The following is an 18,490-nucleotide window of genomic DNA, read 5'->3' as shown; positions in this document are numbered from 1 at the left end:
ACAAGGCAATGAGACTAGAAATCAACTACAGGGAAGAAAACATAAAAAACACAAACACATGGAGGCTAAACAATGTGCTACTAAACAACCAAGAGATCACTGAAGAATCAAAGAGGAAATCAGAAAATACCTACAAACAAATGACAATGAAAACACGACGACCCAAAACCTATGGGATGCAGCAAAAGCAGTTCTAAGAGGGAAGTTTATAGCAATACAACCCACCTCAAGAAACAAGAAAAATCTCAGATAAACAACCCAATCTTACACCTAAAGCAATGAGAGAAAGAAGAACAAAAAACCCCAAGGTTAGCAGAAGGAAAGAAATCATAAAGATCAGATCAGAAATAAATGAAAAGGAAATGAAGGAAACGATAGCAAAAATCAATAAAGCTAAAGGCTGGTTCTTTGAGAAGATAAACAAAATTGATAAACCATTAGCCAGACTCATCAGGAAAAAAAGGGAAAAGACTCAAATCAACAGAATTAGAAATGAAAAAGGAGACGTAACAACTGACACTACAGAAATACAAAGGGTCATGAGAGACAACTACAAGCAACTCCATGCCAATAAAATGGACAACCTGGAAGAAATGGATAAATTCTTAGCAAAGTACAACCTCCCAAGACTGAACCAGGAAGAAATAGAAAACATAAACAGACCAATCACAAGCACTGAAATTGAAACTGTGATTTAAGGTCTTCCAACAAACTAAAGTCCAGGACCAGATGGCTTCACAGGCGAATTCTATCAAACATTTAAAGAAGAGCTAACACCTATCCTTCTCAAACTCTTCCAAAATACAGAAGAGGGAGGAACACTCCCAAACTCATTCTACGAGGCCACCATCACCCTGCAACCAAAACCAGACAAAGGTTTCACAAAAAAAGAAAACTACAGGCCAATATCACTGATGAACATAGATGCAAAAATCCTCAACAAAATACTGGCAAACAGATTCCAACAGCACATTAAAAGGATCATACATTATGATCAAGTGGGGTTTATTCCAGGAACGCAAGGATTCTTCAATATACGCAAATCAATCAATGTGATACACCACATTAACAAATTGAAGGATAATCTCAATAGATGCAGAAAAAGCGTTTGACAAAATTCAACACCTATTTATGATAAACACTCTCCAAAAAGTGGACACAGAGGGAACCCACCTCAACATAATAAAAGCCATATATGGCAAACTCACAGCCAACATCATTCTCAATGGTGAAAAACTAAAAGCATTTCCTCTAAGATCAGAACAAGACAAGGGTGCCCACTCTCACCACTATCATTCAGCATAGTTCTGGAAGTTTTAGCCACAGCAATCAGAGAAGAAAAAGAAATAAAAGGAATACAAATTGGAAAAGAAGAAGTAAAACTGTCACTCTTTGCAGATGACACGATACTATACATAGAAAATCCTAAAGATGCCACCAGAAAACTACTAGAGCTAATCAATGAATTTGGTAAAGTAGCAGGATACAAAATTAATGCACAGAAATCTCTGGCATTCCTATATAATAACAACGAAACATCAGAAAGAGAAATTAGGGAAACTCCCATTTACCACTGCAAGAAAAAGAATAAAATACCTAGGAATAAACAAACCTACCTAAGGAGGCAAAAGCCCTGTATGCAGAAAACTATAAGACACTGATGAAGAAAACCAAGGACAATACAAACAGATGAAGACATACCATGTTCTTGGATTGGAAGAATCAATATTGTGAAAACAATTATACTACTCAAAGCGATCTACAGATTCAATGCAATCCCTATCAAATTACCAATGGCATGTTTTACAGAACTAGAACAAAAAATTTTACAATTTGTATGGAAACACAAAAGATCCCGAATAGCCAAAGCAATCTTGAGAAAGAAAAACGGAGCTGGAGGAATAAGGCTCCCTGACTTCAGACTATACTACAAAGCTACAGTAATCAAGACAGTATGGTACTGGCACAAAAACAGAAATATAGATCAGTGGAACAGGATAGAAAGTCCAGAGATAAACCCACGCACACATGGTCACCTTATTTTTGATAATATACAATGGAGAAAAGACAGCCTCTTCAATAAGTGGTGCTGGGAAAACTGGACAGCTACATGTAAAAGAATGAAATTAGAACACTCCCTAACACCATACACAAAAATAAACTCCAAATGGATTAAAGGCCTAAATGTAAAGCCTGACAGTATAAAACTCTTAAAGGAAAACATAGGCAGAACACTCTATGACATAAATCACAGCAAGATCTTTTTTGATCCACCTCCTACAGCAATGGAAATAAAATTAAAAATAAACAAATAGAACATAATGAAACTCAAAAGCTTTTGCACAGCAAAGGAAACCATAAACAAGACGAAAAGACAACCCTCAGAATGGGAGAAAATATGAGCAAAAGAAGCAACTGACAAAGGATTAATCCCCCAAATTTACAAGCAGCTCATGCAGCTCAATATCAAAAAAACAAACAACCCAATCCAAAAATGGGCAGAAGACCTAAACAGACATTTCTCCAAAGTAGACAAACAGATTACTGACACACACATGAAAAGATGCTCAACATCACTAATCATTAGAGAAATGCAAATCAAAACCATAATAAGGTATCACCTCACACCAGTCAGAATGGCCATCATTAAAAAATCTACAAACAATGAATGCTGGAGAGGGTGTGGAGAAAAGGGAACCCTCCTGCACTGCTGGTGGGAATGTAAATTGGTACAGCCACTATGGAGAACAGCATGGAGGTTCCTTAAAAAACTAAAAATAGAACTACCATATGACCCAGCAATCCCACTACTGGACATATACCCTGAGAAAACCACAATTCAAAAAAATACATGTACCGCAATGTTCACTGCAGCAGTATTTACAATAGCCAGGACATGGAAGCAACCTAAGTGTCCATCGACAGAAGAATGGATAAAGAAGATGTGGCACATATATACAACGGAATATTACTCAGCCATAAAAAGGAACGAAACTGAGTTATCTGTAGTGAGGTGGATGGACCTAGAGTCTGTCATACAGAGTGAAGCAAGTCAGAAAGAGAAAAACAAATACCGTACGCTAACGCACATATATGGAATCTAAAAAAGTGGTACTGATGAACCTAGTGACAGGGCAGGAATAAAGATGCAGACGTAGAGAATGGACTTGAGGACACAGGGGGGAAGGGGAAGCTGGGATGAAGTGAGAGAGTGGCACGGACATATATACACGACCAAATGTAAAATGGATGGCTAGTGGGAAGCAGCCGCATAGCACAGGGAGGTCAGCTCGATGCTCTGTGACCCCCTAGAGGGGTGGGATAGGGAGGGTGGGAGGGAGGCTCAAGAGGGAGGGGATATGGGGACATATGTATATGTACAGCTGACTCACTTTGTTGTACAGCAGAAACTAACACAACATTGTAAAGTGATTATACTCCAATAAAGATATTTAAAAAAAGAAAAAAAAAAAACAAAAAGCACTGGGAGATTTCACATTCTCCAGATTGTAGGCTTCTCTAGAAAGATCAAAACACGTGCCATCCCCAAGATGTGGCCTGAGCACTCTGGTGAGTCCCAGCCCCCCGAGACCCGCTGTCTCACTAGGGCCGTGTCCTCACTCCCTGGACCCCAGCTTTCACAGTGCTGGGCGCAGGTGGTGAGCCGTCCACACCTGTGGAGGACAGGCAGGAAGACCAGAGGCACAAGCCCCTCATCCTGAGATGCTGAAACCACGCTTAGGTCTACAGCCCGTCTCTGAGGACAACACACCACCGTGAGCCTGCAGATGCTGACACGCTGTGGGCTGCTGGGGACGGGGAGAGCTCTGAGGGGCCCTCGGCAATTCCTCTAAAGTCCTCGAAGCAACAGCAGCCACGAAAGGCGGTGACAAGCTGCCAGCTCACCACTGTGACCTGCCAAGGGTGGCGCGTGGCAGGGAGAGTTGGGCGTTGGCAGCTCCTCCCTCACCCCCCGGCCTGGGCCTGTCTCTTCGCAGGACCTCACCAGCACCCCGATCCCACAGGCCCTCTGCCCTTTCCGGTCAGTCTGTCCTCACCTATGATCCGAAAGCTCATGTTTGGCCACTTGGAGGACAGAAAACGGTACAGGCAGGGGTTAAAACTTAACAGGCTGCCTTGGGTTAGGCAACGGTTTCTTTCTCAGAAATGGCCCCTCATACATAAAAAGGACTTCATCAAAATGAACAACTCTTATGCTTGTAAGGATACCATCAGGAAAGTGAAAAGACAACAGACAGAATGAAAGAAACTATTTGTAAGTCATGTACCTCATAAGGGACTTTCATCTGGAAGCTATCGAAGAACTCTTACAAGTCAATAAAAAGACAACTCAATTAAAAAATGGGTAAAGGATCGAAATGGACATTTCTCCAAAGAAGACATAAAAATGTCCAATGAACACATGAAAGGATGCTCAACATCATTATCTTTAGGGAAATGCAAATCAAACCACAATGAGATGTCACTTCACACCCACTAGAGGGCTATCGTCAGAAAGATGAGTAACAGTAACTGTTGGTGAGAATGTGGAGAAGCTGGAACCCTCATACGCTGCTGGTGGGAATGTAAAACGGTGAAGCAGCTTTGGAACAAGAGTTTGGCGGTTCCTCAGAAAGTGAAGAATAAAACTATAGGGTTTTACTCCGCGGTGCCAACCCAACAGGAATGAAAACTTATGTCCACACTGGAAACGGTACATGCATGCTCAAAGCCACACCATTCACAACAGACAAAAAGTGGAAACAGCTCAGTGGTCCATCAAGTGAGGATTAACAAAATAAGACCTATCCATCCGACGGAGTGTCATTCAGGTCTAGAAAGGAGGGAAGTACGGAGACAGCTACAACATGGATGAATCACTAAGACGCACTCCACGAGAGCAGCCAGTCCGCCCAGGCCGTGTATTATACGACGCCCTTTTTATGAAATGTTCAGATTAGGCAAACTCATAGAGACAGCAAATCAGTGGTTGCCTGGGGCTGTGGGAGGAGGGAATAGAGGCTGACTGGCTGCTGGGTAGGAGGTTTCTTTTGGAGGCGATGAAAATGCTCTGGAATTACAGCGGTGATGGTTGCACAACCTTGGAATATACTAAAAACCACTGAACGGTACACTTTTAAACAGAATTTTGTAGGACGTGAATTACATCTCAAAAAAATACTTAACAGGTTGACTCAGAAGCCATTCCAGGTTGTCATCAAAGAGAAATGGACAGGTGGGCAAGAGCCCGTTACACACTTCTTTTTAGCTTCATACAGGTAATGCGTATTTATTGAAAATTTTCTTCACCAATAATGGTGAAACCAAGACCCAAATTACAAAACACGATGGCAGTTGGTCCTTATAAAAATAAAGCGAAGGGCTATGTTTCACAGATTTGTGCAAGTTTCTGTCAAAATCTCAGTCGGTCCTCTCATCAAAAAGGAGATCATGGCATCTGTGTAGTTCCTCATGATGTAATAGTAAAAAACTGCGTTCTGTTGACAAAAAAAATAGCTTTGCTTCCATACAGCACAAGTCTTTAAAGTGACTTTTCCCCAACAATAAATATAGAAAATAGCCTTTATGGAGCACGTCTAGCTTGGTCAGAACCGTTTCCTCCCCGACAGCCTTTAGAAGTCGTCCGAGTCTTTGGTGCACGGGTGGCCGGCGAGGTCTGACTCCAGGCTGCCCCGCGGGGCCCTCCCGCGGCCCCGCGCCCCGCACGACACACCGTGAGCCTGCGCTCCTCGCCAGGGGAGGCCCGCTCAGCACGGGCTCTCAGAGCGTTTCGAGCAGGGGGACCCCGGGAGCCCACGGCTCCACCCGCCCGCTGCGGCCACCCTCAAAGGCGCTCCCTGGCGCTCACAGCCAGCCGGGCGGACGTCACACCGAGGGGGCCTTTGGCGGGTGAACCTGCTGCACGAGCTGTGGGCGCTTCACCCTGGGCTTCCTCCGCTTTGGCCTGCTCTTGGCCTTGTTGATCTGCACCACGAAGAAGGCCAGGACCACCATGGCTCCCAGGAAGGCGAAGACGGGAATTGTCTGGCCCACCTCCTGGTTGTAGCGGCCAGGCATGATCCCTGCAGGAGGACAGCGGGGGACGGTCAGTGCACACGGCCGCGGCCTCGGTGCCTACAAGGTGAGCTGGGCTCGTAGTGACCCAGAGAAAGAATGAGAGAGAAGTGCATCCAAACTCAGACGAGGGCTTCCTGGGGCAGGGGGTGGGGTGTGAGGTCTCTGCCCCGCCTCCCCACCTGTGCTCCCTCAGAAGCCAGCGTGGTCCTTCTGCTGCCGCGGATAATCTGCAACGGGGGCGCCCTATCTCTGTTATCATGAAAACCACGGAAGACGGACAAGTCTAGGTGCTGGTGTTACACTAGCTGGACGGGGGGAAGAGGGAGGGGGCCTGGCGGGAAGGTGAGGACGGCCGGCCACGCTCCCGCTGCTGGGGAGGACTCCCGCAGATGGGACACGTGGTCGGGAACCGAGAGTGGCCATCGGAGGAACCTGGTTTGTGCTGTCACACGGCTCTGTAACTGAGCGACGCTGGGGTTCCAGAACTAACCTTTACCAGTGCACCCCGGGACCTGCAGGCAAGGCCCTCAGGAGCTTGACGTCAGCACACAAAGTCCCCAGGGTTGGACCACGTGGGCCAGGGTACCCCTTCCTGATCCCTGGAGCTCCTGGCCAATTCCTAACACCAGGAGAAGTGCCCGTGGGGAGCTGTAAACTCGTGCAAGAGCACAGGGATTTCCGGAACAGAAGAGGAGCCCGCACTCTGCTGGAATGACTTGGTCCAATCATCCCAGACAAAGGATGTCCCCAACAGTCCAGTGAGGCCAAAGCCATTATGTGGCAGGTGGGGGGGGTACCATTTGATGTCACTTAGGGTGAGGGACACCCCACATTTAACTGAGAATCCCAGCTCAGGGAAGTCCCATCCTAGGGGGGCCGGGGCAGAGAATCGGTGAAGACGTCTGGGTTGAGGGTTCAGGGGCCATGCTGTGACAGACGGACATCATAAAAGAAATTCTAACTTGAAAATTCAAGTAGAATTTTCTAAGAGACGACAGCAAGTGAATCCTTTAGGTCTGCTTTGGGCCTTGTTGATTTGTACCACGAAGAAAGCCAGGAGCCCCGTGGTCCCAGGAAGGCAGAGACACGAACGGCCTGGCCCACCTCCTGGGGGACAGAGGGAGGCTCTTTTGAACAAACCATAGTATGAGTCAGCCCAGCAGTCAAACGCCGAAGAACTGACCTCCAGGGATGTCCCACGCTCCGCTCTCTCCCGGAGACAAGGGTCTCACTTGAGGGCGATTCGGTCGGAAGCTGGGTAACACCACCTTGTCCAGGTCGATGGAGAGTAACTTCTGGTGTTTCCAAAGATTACTTCAGGAAAACGGATTCAAACAAAATAAAAATAAGCAACTGTACTGGCCCAAGGAAGCTGAGCCAATCCCTAAGAAACAGAAAGTGATTTAAACATTAATGTGAAACGCTGTCCCACCTACGTCTACCTGAACACAACTGCTGAGGTAAACACAACTGGCAGCACACTTCCAGGCCCCGAGACAAGAACGTCAAGTGAAGTCCGTACACGCAAGATTCAGTTCTAGAGGGTTTACACCACTAGCAACTCGAGCTTGCCTTGGCCTCAACCAGAAACGTCACCCAGAAGAAGGAGAGCAAACTACACGTAACCTCTGAAAGGAGCCGGCGGACGCAGGCGAGTGGACACGGCCCGGCTGGAAGGTGCGCGGTCTCCACCGCGAGGCAGCAGAGCCGTGGGCACTGCTCTCTGACGGACGCAAACCACGGCGGCAGAGGGGGCAGATCTGGTGCCAGGGGCCAGCCGTCACCTTGGTCCTCAAGGACACCCCTCTCGGGAGGCAGAACAAGGCAGACGCACGAGTAACCGAGGCGTGGACAGAAACCATGGGCATAAAGGGATGAGCATCTGCCTAGCCTGCAGGGCCACAATGAGGAGAAAGGAAACACACGTGCTTTGCGAAAGGTACTGGACTTGCTACGATGGTACCATTATTCGTATCACTAATTCTAAGATCGGAAGAAGAACTTATTCAGGCCAATACGGCTTGTAACCGAGGAAGAGAGGCTGGTATACTGCCAAGAGCAGCCTGGGAAGACACAGAGATTAGAGCAAAGAGTGCGAATGGAAACTCTGAAGACTGCTGTGGCTAAAATCAGGGAAGAGAATGAAATATGCTTGCAAATTATGAATTCGCCATTTTTCCGCTTCTCATTCATTTGGAAATTGCTGGCCCATCTCTCACTCTGGCCAAGAGAGAGCAAAGAGTTCAGTTCTATCAGCAATCAGGATGAAGGTCAGCAGGAAGCCGACACTGGCTCTGTGAAGAGGTTTTCCAAGCAGGAAGCAGATAAGCTGCTATCTTGCCCGTCCAACCGGGCAACTGCTCAGAAAATGCCGAGTATTATAACCTGTTCTATTTTATGTAATTTAACTTTACTTTTCAGGTTTAATCAGTCTGAAAATTAAACTGACAAGGCTAAGTTACAGAATCAATGACATTTAAGCTTTATAACCCTGCAGGTGAATATACATGGGGCTGTATGTTAATTCTCACGGTGCTTTCCTGTTCTGGAATTTAATTACCTGGCAGTGGCCCCTTCTCGTTGAGCAGACGGGGTGACAGCGCACCACATTATCACTTGAGAATTTCACAATGTCCCGATGGGAGGACAGGAGGTTAGCCTCACCCAGGGGCTCCTTACAGGTCTGACATTCCTGCAACTGCTCTGGGTACAGATGCCTGACGCCCAGGAACGACACTGGGAGATGAGTCCTGGTTTCAGGAACGGAGTGGACGCCTGCACTCAGCACTGGGTTGACGGACCCTGAGCCTTTCCAGGGCTCTCTGACACTGTCTCGCATCGCTTCAGAGATTCAGAATCTAGACCTAGATCTAGGGCGATGAGAACTGAGAACAATTTTCCACAAGATGTGAGATGTGAGGTAAAGGTGAAGCCTGGTGGGTGTATTAAGGAGGAATTCTTGAGAGCGACAGTGAAAATCAAAGTCTAGGAGCCGCACAGCAGCAGCATCCTTGACGGGCCAGGCTGGGACTTGACACGTTGTTCGACGTGGACACGCAGACACCAAGGATACTGTTATCTACGCTCAGAGCCCCGAGCAGCACTGTGGAGAATAACTGGGTTTCGGGAACCTCTGCCAACAGCCACTGTCCACTGGGCATGAACTGCTGACCACAGCTGGAGTCCAAGTCTGGTGTGAATACTAGGATGATGATACGTTATAAATAAATGAGATGTAAAAATGGAATCTTATCAGAAATTTTTAAATGATGGCATGGTAACTGAAATGGAAAAGTACTCAGTAATTAAAGTTTCAGGACCAAAAGTGCTGACGAGCAGAGAGCGTAATGAATCTACAATGCTGTTTTCCATCGAGCGTGTTCTGAAGAGGTCGTGCTCCTCACTCACTGAGTGAGTGGCGCACTCAGTGCTTCTGTTCATGACAGTAAAGCAAAGGAAGCTTCGGGGCCTCCTGTGGGCAGCCCCCTCTTTGTGGCTCACAGTGTAGACAGTGGCTCCCCATGCCCTGCCACACACACCCCAACACCTGTACACACGGAGACCCAGACAAAGTGGGCAGGCTAGGCGGGGGAGAGGAGGCAGGGGCCCCCCTCAAGGGGAACCTGCCACGTGCGTGAGGCGCGCCGCCTGTGAGGGGAAACAGCTGCTCGCGGCGTCGCTCAGGGAAGCGGGAGCCGTGGGGGTGGGACTGCTCCCACAGCCACGCCCAGAACATGGGCCCCTGCATCACGTACCAGGACCTCAAATCTCCTCACCAGAGCAGGAAATTGTCCTGCTGGGGCCAGCCATGCCCAGGAGAGAAACAGGGAGAGGGACTGATCTAGAGAAAACCTGGAACCAGTGGCCTGAGCTGGCTCTTCTGCCCGAAACAGAGAAACAGCAGGGGTCACTCAATTTTTGGCTTCTGAAAGGAAACGACAGAAATGAAGAGGCTGAGCGTGACAGATGGAGAAGCAGGCAGATCAACGTCTGTCATGGTTAAGAAGTCACTTTACCAGGGACAACACTCAGCCCAGGGTGAGGGCACAGACGCAACCCCGGGCCCGGCGACAGGCCAGAACCCAGATCTACTCCTGAAGTCTCTGCCCCCGGGTGTGACACAGAAAGACCCTGTCTGTATCCCAGAATCAACACCACACGTGGGGAGCGCTCAACTCCTGAACCTCGAACTAAGGGAGCCAGAGCTTCCCTTCAAGGGGACATCACTGTCAGATCACAAGCTTTTTAACCAAGAGCCAACCAAACCTAACGGGAGGCTAATTACCCAAAGCACTTTTTATGCAGGACACCACCAGGGTGCAGAACTCCAAAGGTCAATACAGGAGTTCGCTAATTTAAAAAACATCACAAAATGACAAGCTAGGCTTGATTATTCGATAATGATGTCAGTAAAATTCCACTCCCTCTTACTAAAAAAAAAAAAAAAAAAAGGCAATGAATCATAAACCCAGCAGGAGTGCAAAAGCACAGTGTCACCAACCTGGGAGCCGTCTCATTCAAAGGCTGTGGCTTGGCCCACGACAGGTGCGGACAGGCCGGCAGTGCCCGAGGCTCAGGGCCTCCCAGCCGGGCCTCAAGGACCTTGGAGTACCGGTGCAGGTGGTTCCCTGGGCAGCACCCATGCCAGCAACCAGGCCATCGTTGTTAAGAAGATGCAGGGAGAAAACAAGGCTTCGTTAGTTGTCTGTCTGCTTCCCGGCCGTCAGGCCCACTACACGCGCTTCTCACCTGCCTGCCAGGTGCTCAGGGGTGAGGCCTGGCTGCTGCCGAGAGTGAGCAAACAGATCAGGACAGCCGCTCCCTCTAAGGTGGCCATGCTGTACACACGGCAGCGGCCGGGCCACCCCACTGACCGGAATGACACGCACTAGGCTGTACTCGAGGAGTCTAACCTGTAGATACACTTCGTGGAAACAGCTTCCTCTTTTCAAATATTTAACGCTCAGGCCAAAAAGAAAATCTGCATTTTCAAAATTCAAAATTCTTTTTGCTCCTCAGATCTGTGCCGTCCCTTACTGCAGCCACTGCCCACGTGCGGCTACTGAGCGACTGAGAGGGTGGGCGTCACACGTTTAAATAATGGCGTTCTGGTGAATGGGGCTAAAGAGTTTTATCACAATGAACTTAACCTGTTTCTTTTTAGTCCTTAAATGCGGCTACTGGGAAGTTCAGAACCACACCGCGGCTCGCACCGCGTCCAGGGACAGCCTGGGAGGAGGGGGCTCGGGCTGCGCGGCCACGGGGCTGTCACCCGCTAGGCGACCTGGGGCCCTGTCTCTTCTGTGAACCGGAAAGAAGTACCTATTTTCAAGGGTCCGGAGAGGGCTTAGAGATTAGTCCTTGTGAGCAGCCCCGGGCTGGCGCCTGGTACCTCGAGAGCGCTCTGAGCTGCCGGCGCTCCTCCCAAGAGCCCGTCTCATGGGAGGACACGGGCGGGGGCGCCCCCCGCGGCCACTCACCTTCCATCCTCTCGGGAGCCACCGAGCGCGCTCCACTGGGGGGGCGCTGCCGAGCGCCCGAGTGGCTGAGGCTGGGGGGCGTCACCCCGTACGACGTGAACTGCAGGAGCGCATCCAGGAGCCAGAAGCAGTCTGCGGGTTCAGCAACAGGCTGCTTAGCAACTAGACCTGTTTACAGCGACCTCTACAGGAAAATCAAAGCTGGCCCCCGAACAAGGGGGAAACGGGACGGCAGAAGGTCGGGTCCCAGTACAGCCCTGTGCGTGAGACACTCGCGTCCTCCACGGTCATCGGCAGCCCACGCGGGCCTCACTCCCAGCCCCCAGGCGCCCCTCGGTTCTGGGTTCCTCACGACAAGGACAGAAGGGGCTCCTGCAGGGACGGTGGGACCACGCGCCACCAGAGAGCAGAACCGCCCAGAGATTGGGGGTCTGCGAGAAAGGAGGGGAGAACCGGGCACCAAAGCTCCCGCCAATGCCCGCAGGCTGTCCCGGTGGAGGGATCTAGATTTTCAGGGGAGGGTAGAGCCAGGACCAGTGGGTGCACACCACAGGGAGGTGGGTTCAAGGTCAACGCAAGTACAAAGTCTAGCAGTTTGGGCCGCCCTGAGTCAGTGGGCCCTGACCACAGAGCAGGAAAGCTGAAAATGGTCAGTTACTTTCGGGGGTCATCCCAGGGAGTCTAGGTGCTGGGCTGCACTCAACAGCCTCCGTCACAGGGCCACACGGACGGATCCTTCCTATCAGGAGACGAGGAGCTGCACGGACTTTAAACCTGGGATCACTGCTCCCCAGCGGCCACCTCCCTGCATCCCATCAACACCAGCACAGACGGGGTGAGGGTCACAGAGAGGGGACGGCAGGAAGCACTTGTCTCCCGACGGAGCACCCAGTCACGTGCTCCCGGCCCCAAAAGCTCCTCCAGGCGGACACGGGAAGTGTAAGGACCAGGACACTCTCTCAGGCATTTACAGTTTTCATAAAGACTCACCAGAGATCTCAGGTCTTAAAAGACAATCTCTGTAGAAATAAAACATTAATCTTCTTTCAACTATGACTTTAACCTTCACTTTGGACTGTTTTAAAAGAAAACGTTCTATGGATTTATATGAAATGCTAGGAACGTAGTCACTTGACCTTCACATCACAGAGAGCGAGAGAGGGAGAGAGAGAGGGGGGGGGACGGACGCAGCGCAGACGCCCAGCTCACGCCCAAACCGCCTCGGCCCCTCTGCCTGCACATGAGGACATGGCTCCCCCTGGCCCCTCCTGCCCCCCATCCTCAGGGACCTGAAAGACTAGGTTCTGGTCTGGTCTAGTCATCATCTCACCAGCAAAGAGACGGAACACTTGCACCCATCCATGCCTCCTTTACAAAATGAGAAAAATGAAAGCCTTCGTCCAAGTTCAAACCCCCAGACCTGAAGGTGCATCGAGAGAGGCCGAGGAGGAGGAGGGGCGCTGAGGACGAGCTGCGCCTCTCTGCCCCCACCTCACACCCAGCGATCACACCAAGCACCCCTCACGAGGGCCAAGACTCCCGAGTCTGGGATGAGGGTGGGTCAGACCTGAGAGGGGGACTGCGCGGCAGTGCCAGGGACACAGCCTCCAGAGGGGGACACCAGGGAGGGCAGAGACTGGGTAAACTGGCCTCCCTACCAAAACACGGGGGCCCTGGCCTCCGCTGGCCTCAGCACAAGGAGCGTGGAGGGGGAGGGGAGGGCAGCGCAGCCTGCGAGCGCGCTTTTGTGTTGCTCATTAAACACACCCAGCCCGAGATACCTATCAGAACATCCCAAGCACCTGGCTCACCTGAGCAGCCCCTAGGTACCAGCATCTCATGGGTGCCTGTCCAGGGACGAGGGGGAGAAGGGGCAGGAACCTCAAAGCCACCAAGGCCCACCCGCTGCGGCCGCACCAGCACTTCTCACCCTTCTGCCGGTGACTGTCATCCAAGCAATTGGAGTCTCCGTACAGCACGATCCGGCCTCCACCCTCGGTCGGGATCTGATACAGCCCCAAAATGGGGACGTTTTCCACCACCGCTGCTTCCTGCTTTAAGACCTCCAATCCTGAACAACACAACAGAAACAGCAGTGAGAAGTTCTGTGGAGGCACGAACAACTTTCCAGATGCCCCTTACCTTGACATTTATTCCATATGACCCCCCTGCAAAAAAAAAAAAACCCACAGCAAAATCCAGTAATCACAACCGTGCCAACTTTTAGGATAAGAAAACAACATGTAAAGTGCCACTAACTTGGGCTGCAGCAAAATTCACGTATGTGTGTACGTATATTCCCATAACCCTCCTTTTCCATTTTCACTGGAAACGGTGGTACATAGTATTCACAATCCTAGAGGCGTTGCCTCTCCCTTTTTATCCACCAAACCCAAATTTCTGTCTCTTCTTATTATGCTGAGAGGCTTATGTCTTCGGATCACACACACAAGGGGCAGCTCCTGCCCAACACACAGGTGCCTCTCTGGACACAGTTATACACACTGGTGCCCAGGCTTCACACTGAATACCTGAAAGCTAGGACAACCAGAACTAATTTTTAGAACATACGCCCATGTAGTTTTAGTTTAGATTTAAGGTATCTGTTACATGAATCTCATAAATACAGTAACAAACGTTCCAACAGCAGAGACTTCTTACCTCTACCCAAACAACACAGTTTACAACGCTGACCACATCAAGAAGCCAACAGTGCACAGATGCCACGCAGCAACTGCTGGTGACACCATCACATAATCAAAGTCTCCACCCCTGAAGCAAACGCATCCCGCACACTGGAGACGACACACGTCTGCACCAGGATCCAGCATCCACTGCGCTGGTCACACCTAAAATGTCTGTGGCTCAAAAATGCAGTGCTTCCTGCTCTCTACGTATAATCCCACTAGGAACTGAGTGGAAGGGAAAACAAGATTTTCTTTGTTGGGAGGGAGAGCCACATCAGTAAAACAGATGACGTGGGGAAAGTGCACACAGCATTGCCACTTGGCCTCGTGGTTTGACAGAGTTTTGTTTCTGACAATAGAAACAAAATGTTGATCCAGCATAACCCAGATTTTCAAATTCCTATTTTGTACCCAAAAGATTACTCAACTTAAAGCCTCTTTGGAAATAAAAAGTCCCTTAAAAAGGATTCCCAGGTAATTAATTTTCATTTTCAGGCTAGCAGAACACCAAAATAAAGTACGCACCCTTAAACCTTTTGATTCCTCTCCCCCCCACAAAAAAAGGAGCTACCAGATGGCAACAAGGTGACAAGGAGACCACGGCCTTCACCCCAGGGGAGTTTCCAGAAGCAACACTGCCCTGTGAGCAACGGATCTCAGAAAGAATTACTAAGCCACGGTAAACTGTGCCAGGGGACTGGGAAGACAGGATCATTTATGTTCTAAAAGTTAATATATACCCTTATGAACACAGAACTACTTACTGACTGACTCTGCCCTGACCGGAAGGAAAGAGCCCCTTCCAGGCAACACAGAAGTAAATTATACGTTGCAGACACAAACCGATGAGTGAGAAATCCTGACTTCTTGTCATTTTCAACTAGGGAAACTGTCCCCGACTTCCAGTTACAGAAAATGACAAAGTTCACAAGGAAGGGGGCCTTCCCTTTTGAAACAGAAAATATCAACGTGCAGGAGGAAACGGATCCATCCTATGAGTTTCCATGAGCCCATCACATCGGTCACGGAATACTCTCTCACAGCCTTGTACAGGTGAGAGGGACACACGGTGCGGAACCCTGGCTCTGGAGGGGCGGGGCTGGGGGAAGACCACCCTGGGCAGCACGGGGGCGGCTGCCACCTTCGGGAAGGGCAGAGGCAGCCCGGGGCACCCCGCTCCTCCCGCACCCCGGTTTGCTCAGCGCGCTCAGCAGTGTCACAGGTACTGATGCCAGGGGACATGGCATCGTTTGCCTTCCTAGGTGATGGCTGTCTGTAGTAAAAAGGCAAAACTGAAAGTAAAGACCTTTCTTCCCTTCTAATTCTTCAGGGAATTTTAGATGACTGTAGTATTCTTTATGTTTACACAGTTAAGTTCAAAGCACAGTCAACATTTTTCTAAAATTTTAGTAATCTGGCAATCACAGAGCAGAACAATTCATAAACAGTAACAAAAATTTCAAGCAACTTTGAAGACAGTCTTAAAAAAAGACCCTACAAATATTCAAAAGCCCCTCTTCTCCTGTAGGAAACTCAACTTATTTTGCAGTGGTCACTACACACATATTCCAACTAGTAGCAAGAGACTGTCTTATCTTTCTACGTATCCCCCAGAACGTATTACACAAGACGTCTCACCTGAAGTACCATACACATACTGCAAAGAATTTTTTAAAAATCCAAACTGCTAATGGGTACGGGGTTTCTTTTCTGGTGATGAAAATGTTCTGGAATTAGATGGTGGTGATGACCGTACAACTTGTGAAAACACTACAAATCACTGACCTGCACACTTTAAAAGGGTGAATGTTATGGTAGGTGAATTGCATGTAATAAAACTGTGATTGGGCTTCCCTAGTGGCGCAGTGGTTAAGGATCCGCCTGCCAATGCAGGGGACACGGGTTCGATCCCTGGTCCGGGAAGATCCCACATGCCGTGCTGCAACTAAGCCCGTGCACCACAACTACTGAGCCTGCACTCTAGACCCTGCAGGTCACAACTACTGAAGCCCATGGGCTTAGAGCCTGGGCTCTGCAACACAAGAGAAGCCACCGCAGTGAGAGGCCCATGCACCACAACGAAAACCCAACGTCGCCAAAAATAAATAAGTTAAATTAAAAAAAAACAAAAAAAACCCTGTGATTTAAAAATGTGAAAGAGGGCTTCCCTGGTGGCGCAGTGGTTGAGAGTCCGCCTGCCGATGCAGGGGACACGGGTTCGTGCCCCGGTCCGGGAGGATCCCACATGCCGCGGAGCGGCTGGGCCCGTGAGCCATGGCCCCTGAGCCTGCGCGTCTGGAGCCTGTGCTACGCAACGGGAGAGGCCACAGCAGTGAGAGGCCCGCGTATCGCAAAAAAAAAAAAAAAAGTGAAAGAAAGAAAAAGGGAAACCAGAAAGTATACGAATAGCATTCCTTACCTTGGTCCTTAAATGTCTGTGTTATCACTATGCCATCTTCTGGAAATTTAGCAATGCTGCACCCCGACGCGTAATACACTAGAGAACAGTCGTTCAAAGTTAGAACGTAGGAACACTGAACGCTTCCAGCAGCAGCTACACATCTACGGCAGATGCAATCTTCAGGCATGTCATGTATTTGCTAAAATCGCTTCTCATCTTAAGAGAGGAGCTGCTATTATTGCCTGGTCACACAAACTGCAAGTAATTACGTCAAAATTCAAGCTGAATTATTCTATTAATCTAAGGTTTCTGGGTAGATTTTAGAAGTCGGAGCTGTCAGGCTTGGGGACAACCTAAGTCAGGATGAGCAGAGTTAGTGACAGCAACGTTCAAGATATTGTTTTAGAAACTAGTCACCAAAATGAAAGGGGGGGACTTCTTAAATGAGATACGCCATTATTTCATAAACAGAATTTATACATTATCAGGGGCCTGGCGGGGCATGACATATTTGGGAACACCCAGGACACAAAGAACCTTATAGGTGGGTTAGGAATGCTCACAGGAAGTATTTTCATTTTAAAAGTCTGGACAAAAACTAGGGTCAACACCCAGTGTTACAGGTGCCCGTTGTGAAGACACCGCGCCGTTCTTTCCACAGACCCTGCTTACTCAGGTGATATCACATCATTCTCTCTCTCTGAAACTTAAGACTTCAAAGACGCACGGCTTCTGCTTGCCCATCTCTGGGAATGATGAGCCCTACTAAAAGCAAACACAAAACCTTACTGTCATGGTTTGCCAAGGTGAAGTCCCCCTCGTACAGGCCATCGCTGAATCCCATGTTCCAGACCGACAGCAGCTCATTCAGGGCTGGGATGTTGGCTCCTCCGGTGTCTGGCATCCACCACTGCCTGTGAAAATGACAGGGACTTCATGAAGGACTGAAGCGTCCCACAAACGCCTGATATTTTTGTCACAAAGCTGACTTCTCCCACCAGAGTCCAGCCCCTCCACACTAGGTTTCGGCTAAAAACGAGCCTAACTGCCTGGGTTTCACTAACACTGCAATGTAAATGCTGCCGCCAGCGTGCAGAATAAAGCAAAGCCCAACTTATTTCATGAAATGCGCCACATTTAACATAAGCGCGCTGCACGTAGAGCCTAGACCTTGAGAGGATGAGTAAACGCAGAAAGAAGCTCATGAAGTTCAAGGCACAGACTCTGAAGAAAGAACGCACATCGTAAGGATGAGATATTCATAACACGCCGGGAATTCTTCAGCGAGAACCAACCTACTGAAAGGTTTCTTTAAATAACTGTCTTCTCGGTGCATTTAAATGTACACAGATTCGGTACAGGAGAGGTGGGAGAGCGGAAAAGAACTCAACAGAAATTTAAAGCCGAAGGGTCTTAGATCAACAAGGACGAGGAACCCTTTCAGTCACGACTTGGGTCAGTGAGCAGTTTACTTCCTTCCCAAGCAACTTTCAAGAACATCTCTGCCAACGAAGAGAGAGCTTGTCGGAACCTGACATCCGAAAGGACCACCGACAGGCCAAACAATCTACGTCTTTGCTGGGTGGAATTTAATTCCCAGAGAGTCAACTTTCTTACCCAAACACCAGTTGGTATCAGTACCTTGTGTTTTCGTCGTAAAACTTGACCTTCCTCATCACGGACGTGTTGTACCAGTCGCTGAAGACGATGAGCGAGAGGCCGTTGCCCACGTCCCTCCGGAGCTTGGCCACCTCCTCGGGGAAGTACTCCTCCTCGCTGTCCACCATGAGCAGCGTTCCTGAGGGAGAGAGCCCAGGGTGAGAGCAGCGGCCACTGCGCCCACA

General features: G+C 49.3%; 1 protein-coding gene across 9 annotated transcripts in view; it reads right to left on the bottom strand.

The window, feature by feature from the left end:
* Positions 1–5,274: 5,274 nt before the first annotated feature.
* MBTPS1 (membrane bound transcription factor peptidase, site 1) overlaps positions 5,275–18,490 on the bottom strand; it is a 50,064-nt gene continuing 36,848 nt past the window's right edge. For 6 of the 9 annotated variants that reach the window (XM_004327254.4, XM_019940302.3, XM_033846296.2 and 3 more), the window contains 8 exons: positions 18,288–18,444; positions 17,436–17,560; positions 16,665–16,742; positions 13,489–13,629; positions 11,559–11,690; positions 10,580–10,706; positions 7,262–7,392; positions 5,275–6,083 (listed from right to left, as the gene is read on the bottom strand). In XM_004327254.4, the coding sequence (XP_004327302.1) occupies positions 5,887–6,083; positions 7,262–7,392; positions 10,580–10,706; positions 11,559–11,690; positions 13,489–13,629; positions 16,665–16,742; positions 17,436–17,560; positions 18,288–18,444 (1,088 nt within the window). In that variant the 3' untranslated portion in view covers positions 5,275–5,886. The other 3 variants (XM_033846295.2, XM_033846297.2, XM_033846298.2) reach the window with 3 other exon arrangements.

The sequence above is a fragment of the Tursiops truncatus genome, chromosome 19 (assembly GCF_011762595.2).
Source record: "Tursiops truncatus isolate mTurTru1 chromosome 19, mTurTru1.mat.Y, whole genome shotgun sequence".
Taxonomy (NCBI): domain Eukaryota; kingdom Metazoa; phylum Chordata; class Mammalia; order Artiodactyla; family Delphinidae; genus Tursiops; species Tursiops truncatus.
The sequence above is the reverse complement of the archived record's forward strand: the minus strand, read 5'-3'. Positions and strand labels throughout refer to the sequence as shown.